This window comes from Epinephelus moara, chromosome 20 (genome assembly GCF_006386435.1).
Source record: "Epinephelus moara isolate mb chromosome 20, YSFRI_EMoa_1.0, whole genome shotgun sequence".
Lineage (NCBI taxonomy): Eukaryota > Metazoa > Chordata > Actinopteri > Perciformes > Serranidae > Epinephelus > Epinephelus moara.
The window spans coordinates 29090291-29097823 of NC_065525.1; the positions used below are offsets into that span (position 1 = coordinate 29090291).

General features: G+C 39.4%; 1 protein-coding gene across 6 annotated transcripts in view; it reads left to right on the top strand.

Annotated features, from left to right (window-relative positions):
- LOC126408569 (CUGBP Elav-like family member 2) overlaps positions 1-7533 on the top strand; it is a 33704-nt gene extending 26171 nt beyond the window's left edge. For 3 of the 6 annotated variants that reach the window (XM_050074198.1, XM_050074195.1, XM_050074201.1), the window contains exons 10-14: positions 62-187; positions 563-739; positions 863-1009; positions 2738-2919; positions 3863-7533. In XM_050074198.1, coding sequence (XP_049930155.1) covers positions 62-187; positions 563-739; positions 863-1009; positions 2738-2865 — 578 coding nt within the window. In that variant the 3' untranslated portion in view covers positions 2866-2919; positions 3863-7533. Of the gene's footprint in view, positions 1-61; positions 188-562; positions 740-862; positions 1010-2737 lie in introns of all 6 variants that reach the window. The other 3 variants (XM_050074200.1, XM_050074199.1, XM_050074197.1) reach the window with 2 other exon arrangements.

Sequence of the window (7533 nt, forward strand, 5' to 3'; positions counted from 1 at the left end):
TGCGCTAGTCGCCCCTGTAGTAATCTAGATGTCCTTATTTTTGATTTGTGTCTTAAAACAGCTGGTTCTACAGCAGCGTCCAGCGCGGGTGCTGCCATGAACACCTTGGCATCTCTGGGCACCCTGCAGGGTCTCGCTGGGACCTCTGTGGGCCTCAACCTCAACGCTCTCACCAACAGCGTCAGTGGTAAGAATTTCCTTTTCTGAATAGCTGCATAAAAAATATAAGAAAGCTTGTAGGTAACAGTTGCACACTAGTACCAGGAACAGAGCAAGACCTAAAGCATAGCTATATGTTTATTGGTGAGGCTGTAGTTTGCAGTGTTAAAAGAGGTGTTTTTAATATTTTGCAGACTCAATTTAGACTTTACATCAGGTAGGAAGAATATTAGAAATGCATTTCAATTTAATCAAGTTCAGTGAGACATCACTAACTGCAACCTCAGCCTTGTTTTTCTGCCCCCTGGTGGCCAAACACATGTAATTCTTCAAAATAATTTTCTGAAAGTGGTAAATTGTTTGAGTTATGAGTGTACAACACGTGTTTGTCTCTGTTTCATAGGTATGGGGGGCATGAATGGAGGCCTGGGAGCCTCCATGGCCAACGGGTCAGCAGCCAGCTCCATGGACGCTCTGACCCAGGCCTACTCAGGGATGCAGCAGTACACAGCCTCCGCCCTGCCCTCCCTCTATGGCCAGTCTCTCCTGCAGCAGAGCATGGCAGGCAGCCAGAAGGAGGGTGAGCGTGATCACTTTTGGTTCTGTTTTTTAAATAAGATCAACTCACTGATTCTGTAATTGTGTCTGTGTGTGTTGTTGATATAAATTTGACTTGAGTATCTTATTTTCTCTCCTAATGGAGTAGGGCCAGAGGGCGCCAACCTGTTCATCTACCACCTGCCCCAGGAGTTCGGGGACCAGGATCTTCTGCAGATGTTTATGCCTTTTGGAAATGTGGTCTCTGCCAAAGTCTTCATTGACAAACAGACCAATCTGAGCAAGTGCTTTGGTAAGTGTGTTGGCACCGCCGGTCTCTGAAGGCCTCTTTATTCTGATTTGATATACCTGCTGAGTTGTGTTGTGGATATTAGGTTGTTATGGTGCCACCCTGCCTCCCATTGAAATAAAGCTGTACGCACTTTGTCTTCAATATAGTGAACCTGTGACATTAGTCCTTTCCCCTCATTTATCATGCTCATTCTGTGGCATTGCCCTCCCATATTTGCGTCTTTTGTTTAATTGACTAAAGAATCAGGATTGCTGTCATTACTGTTCAAACTATAAATGTTTTTTAATGTATTTAATATAAAATGAGTGCAATATTGCAACTTAAAATTGTGTAGGTCATATGGACAGATTATATTACAGAGAGCAACAGCTGGTCCTCACATAAAAGAAGCTGTAACCAGCAAGAGATTGTTTTTTTTACTTGATAGGTAATGTAACCAGCTTTTCAAAATAATCATCAGTATGTTTTCGTATCAGTTTTATTCACTACTGAGCCAATATTGTGACTTTAGGCAGATCTAAGGCCTGTAATACAAAGCGGGATTTGAGGTTGGTGAGGTAACTTCAGGGTTAACTCTGGGTTTTCAGTACTACAAAGCTGGTTCACTTTTTACCAGGATTTATTAACTTGCTAACTTGCGCTGGACCGCTTTTCTGCTCCGGAGCGAGTTAACTTTTGAGTATCTGATCATAACCTGTCAACACCCAGACAACTGACGAATCAGATCACTTAAAAAAATGTTTGGACATAGTCAAGAGTCCTGACATGTATTTTTCTAGGTCATTAGAATATATTTATCATTTCAGACTGATTCCTGCAGCTCAGAAAAACATGAGGCACCTGTGTGATGAGAACTGGAATTAAAATCGAAAGTGTCTTTCATTAGAAATATTATCCACACGCTGTTAATTGGCTCCTGTGATTATAAATGCAACGTTTCAGTCAGATAGACCTCATCGGTTGTTACATTTCCACTCTTAACCTTTGACGTAGAAACAGTCTGTCGTTTCTTTTAAGTGTTTTTATGTGGCATAGATATATTCTGCATCATCCAACTTAAGAGCAAAAAATACTCACTCTATACATAAATCATATAATAATACCTCCACAAGTATTAAGCCTTGGCCTATTTTTAATATTTGGAAATGATTTCCAGTGTTCCTTCATGTTTGTAGATTATAGGCTATCGTTCAGATGGCACTCTGATGAATCTGAAACCCAGAGTTGACTGAGCTAGTTATTAACCAGCTTTATGACACTGGTTATTATCTAGATGACCAGTGCAGCCATATAACACAAAGATACCCTGGATATGTTGAACTTGTTTCATAGTACAGGCCGCTGTTGCGTTAGCACCATGTAACACATTTTTTTTTTTTTTTTTGGAGTTATTAAATAATATGTGCAGTATCCTTTTTTATACTCTTGGTTGTTTCTGGTCCCAGTCTTCAGTTTTCGCAGCAGTGGCTTTTGCTTTTTCCAAAGAAAATCCAATAACTCTGTCCTCTAGACCAAAAAATATCTGAGCAAAGTCTGTGACGTGTGCACCGTACCCTTGAAGTACAAGGCAAGGTCGCCTTAACTTCAGACCAGAGCTGTAGTTTAAAAACAGAGAGATTGTGACAGACAGTAGTAAGGTTGAAGCATTTTGTTAACAGTGAAGGGAGTGTGTTTAATCGCTCTCTAAATGTATGTGTAACGCGTGTCCTCCGCCGTCTTTGTTCTCAGGGTTCGTCAGCTATGACAATCCTGTGTCTGCGCAAGCTGCCATCCAGGCCATGAATGGATTCCAGATCGGAATGAAGAGGCTGAAGGTTCAGCTGAAGCGCTCCAAGAACGACAGCAAACCCTACTGATCCTAGCCCCGGGGCCTTCCCCCCCTCCCCAGCTCTAATGCTAGCACTGCTAGGGTAAGTTCACCCTCCAGCCAAGGTCACCACAGCAGAGACTCAGTGGGGCAGGGGGAAAGGAGCCCACCACAGGAGGGAGACTCGCTCTATTCCTAAAAAAAAAAACATGGTTGCAATGATCTTTCCATATTTTACTGTATTTCATTCCTGCGGTTTTATCATGTACTTTGAGTCGGATTAAATATTTTAATGTATATGATTATTTATGACTATCACTGGAGTCAGTGTTTCGCTGGAGGTATTTTGTGTCACTGTAATTAGTGGAGAGCATCAGGTGTGTTTCCATGCCATTTCATTGCCTTCAGGTCAAGCTAGACAGGTTGACTAAGGATCAGTAGAAGGGCTGAAGCCAGGCCACGTAGACCCCGAGCCCAGAGCTTCAACCTGCGTTTGGCTTTTCACTTGTAGTCTTGTCTCGTCCGTTTGTCATTCTTAATGTGAAAATCTTTTGCACTCTTCGATCTTTGCTCCCCCTCCCCTGTCTTTCCTCCTCCTGTCCCCCACTCTTTCTCCGTCATTATCTAAGCCATGTTGAGCTAGGCTACCTCTCTCTTTTCTCTATTAACAACCTCTTCCAGTCATTCCATCCATCCTCCAAGTCTCCCACCAGGGGGGCTGGCTCTAGATGGATCTCTTTGGGTGCCAAGTATACAGTTTGTGCATGTTGGAGTCTCTGCCATATGTCCTGGTGGTGTCACTTCCTTAAATCTGTGTTTTTGTGTGTCGGGGGAGAGAGGGGGGGGAAATGTTTACCGCACTGTCCTTACTGTATGTGGTGATTGGCATTGTTTTTGTTGTTTTTTTGTGCCTCATGGCTAAACGATTCTTGTGCTGTGCCCCTAACTTTCTCTCCTCTTTGTCTTCTCTCTCTCTCTCTCTTTCTCTCTCTCTCTCTCTCTCTCTCTCTCTCTCTCTTCCTTTCGTGTTTTTGTTCCTTTTTTAGAACAAATCTCCATGCCTGTTTGCTCATCATTAGCCTAGCATGTCTTCATGATGTTGAAAGCCAAGCCAAACTCCTGGCCTCATCATCCCACCATTGTCTGTGATGTCTCTCTAAGCTCGCCTGACCAATACCTGGCCACCCACTGACCCTTGACCTTAGCTCAACCTGATTTTTCTGCATGTATATTCATTTTTGTTTTTTGTTTTTTTGTTCTGTATAGAAATGTGACAGGTGGGAGAGAGGTCAAGCAAATCAATGTGAAAACTTACCTGCGTTGAATTCATTTAAAAGATCTTTTTTTGTTTTGCGAATGTTTATTTTTTTTCTTCTTTTGCGAATGTTTTAAAAACCTGTGGGATTTCTTATTTTTAATTTAGCTTTGATTTTTTTTTTTTATGTTTCTTTCTTTTTACCTCTCTCAGTAAAGTTCACTTGAAAGTTGAATACAGGGATTGGCACACAGCTGTGCTATTTGGTGCCATTAGCAATATGTTGGCTTCTTAAAAAAAAAAAAAAAAAATGCTACAGACCACTTTCCAACACTTTTGAAAGTCTGACCAGTTAAACCCCTCTCAGTGCTCTGTAATGATCTCTACATTTTGCGGGCAGTGTGAAGATTTACACCAAGGCTATTTAAAACTATATTTTCTTTTCATTTACAAAACTATCCAGTGTATTTACCTTTTTTTGAACTATTGATGGCACAATAAAAAGGTACATTTGCTCTGTTTAGAGAAATGACTACCTACATGAGTCAACTTTTTTAGAACTGATTCACAAATAGACAATCTGTGGTTTAAATGCACACTTAGATTACCTATATTTTATACCATTGAATCTATAGAAGTTTAACTAACAGAACCCAGGCAAAACTTTGGGTTTTTTGTAGATTATGTTGTAATGTCATCTGTGTCGGGGGGGTCTTCAGTGTACTACATTTTTAAAGAGGACTAAAAATCAGTTTGATCAGTGTGACGGTTTGAGGGTCATTTCTAAGTAAATTTAAAAACACTTTAAGTCAAAAAATTTCCTCTGCGTTAATTGTAATTTCAACTTCTGCGGATAAAAACTTTTTTTCTCTTAAGGGTCACTGTATGTAGACTTTTTTTTTTTCCTGTGTTAAAGAAAAATTTAGTGTTCAACTTCCACGGTACGTCATGTTGACTTTCTGTGAATTTATTTTCATTAATTAATTAATTAATGGATGTTTCACTTTGGTTTAGTTTGGATGCCTCATATTGGTGAAAGATGGTGATTTACAATGTCTGTTAATCATACAGATGCCAGACAATGTCTTTTGTTTTAATTTGTTGTTAAAGTGCCCATGTGTCAAACTCAGTGTTTTTGAATTCACACATTATTTTCCTGTAATATTACCTAGTTTTCTTTACACACACACACACATCCACACACACACACACACACACGCACACACAAAACACTTTCTGTGATTGCAAATGTGGGAGCCCCTGAAGAAGAGATCACTTGGACACAACACACGACCCGTGGGTCTCTGCACATTTTCTACACACACACACACACACTTGCTTTTTTTATTTTAGTTTTTTAGCTGATTGTTCTTTTAAGTGACTTCCAGTATCATTGTACACGATGCACAGCACATTACTAACGACTAAACCCACCACAAGTAGTGTTGGTTTACAAATACATTCCATTTTTTCAGCACAAAGTTTACACTTTTTTTTACTGGGGTGGTATTTTGTCTGTTGTACTACGACGTCGTGGAGACAACCCTGGTAAAATAACAACCACTTCACCCCCAAAGAAGGGTTCCCTAAAGCTGCGTACCTGATGGCGCTGAAGAGTTGTCAACTCAGGGGCTTTTTTTGTGTGTGAAAACGAGACACTCACACAGGATTACGATACACAAAATGCACAATTATCACCATTTGACCTTTTCGGTTTGTTTGGATTTTTTTTTCTTTTCTCAAAATACAGAAATATTCCAAAAAAATACATATATATATATATAAAAGAGGTACCAAATTTGAAACAGTGCTCGAGGAAAGTGTTGTTTTTGTAAGGAAACGTTAAGCACAATTGTGGGAGCTAATCACTTTTGCAGAATGTTGTGTGTGTGATTATAATCTCCAAATTTTCAAGGTACCACTGATTTCACTTTTTAATATGGGCATGTGCTTTTTACAGTGTGTTTTTTCTATCCAAATGCAATACAATATTCAAAGTGCCATATATACGTCTAGAAACTGCCTACACATCCTTATCAGGCCTTGGTTTAGAGATTGCTGCAGTTCGCCTTTTTTGTCTATTTATGCCAGTGTCATGAACGCTCTTGTCACCTGCTCATGTCCCTCCCCCTTTTTCTCCTCCCCCCACTCTGTGTGTTGAGTTATTGGTAAATGTGTATTGTGATGTACTCAATTTGAACAGTTGGTTAAAAAAGTTGTAGATAAACAATAAACTTCCCTATACATTTGAAGGTTAAACCTCTTTCTTAGTAAGTGTGAACACGTGTACTGTAACACTTTGCGATACAAACGATTGGTGAGCAGATGTCGGTGGGGAAAAAACTAAAACTCAAGTACACAGACGACTTGGATGCCATGTTAGATCTTTAAATGCTAAAACTGTGTGTCAAACACTGAAATGCAGATCTGTGGTTGGTTTGCAGTGTATGGTGAAGTGTTACTGTGAATGAATTTTTTAAAAAAAAAGCACAATGTACAGTCCACAGCGGTCCGAAACAGGAACTTGACTCACTTCAGGGGCTTCCATCACAAATCCCGTTCGAGCTCTAACAATCACTTTCTTTGTTCTGTTGTTTTCATATTCTGAAGTGCTATTTTTTGACAAGTGTGGTAGCTTTGCATCTCTATAGATATTGTCTTGATCCAAAAGAAAAGAAGGAAAAAAAAAAATCTTTTCCTGTGTTATTTTCTTGTCTGATAATCGGTAGGACTTTGTTCATGTTCCACCAATAATTTAATAGATGTTTTATCTTGTCTTGATGAAAGCCAAAGTGGGTGCATCTTGATGTGATCTGTATTATACATACAGTAGTTTTTTCTTTCTGTTCAGTCAATATCAATTTTTTGAAACTGGGTGGGATTTGAAAAAGAGAAAAAAAAAGACATACACAGGCTTTCCAATTTCTACAACTGGTTGTTCATATGTATTTTGTACCAGTGAAGCTTTTTATATTGGAAATTAAAGAAAAAAAATCTATATTGGAAAAAAATTGTCTGGCCTCTCAATGTGGCCTCGCCTTGACCAGGTCTTGAGTTTGGCCTCTTGGTGGTGTCAAGCAATTTTTTTTTTTTTTTTTTTTTGTCTCTAAAAGATGCCTGATTTTGATTTTACTCGGATCTCTACGTGTTCCTCACTTCGTTAATTTCAGTTTCGGGGGGGTTGGGATCCTCTAAATCGTGGTAAGTTTCATGTTAGTATTTGTGCTGTCCACATAGTTTAATGGTCATCAAGGATTTCGACAACTTCTGTGGATAATTGTCTTAGTTGAAGAGTTAACTATCTGTTTAGTTTGAGCCTTGCTTTTTACCTGTGTAGAGTTTTCTGTTTTTTCCCATAGCGGAGTGTGTAGCCGAAAGACTCTGTGTTCTTTTTTGGTCAATGTTTGTTCATGTGTGGTGTGTTTCTTTGCCTCTGTCTCCAAATTAAACCATTTCCCCTAA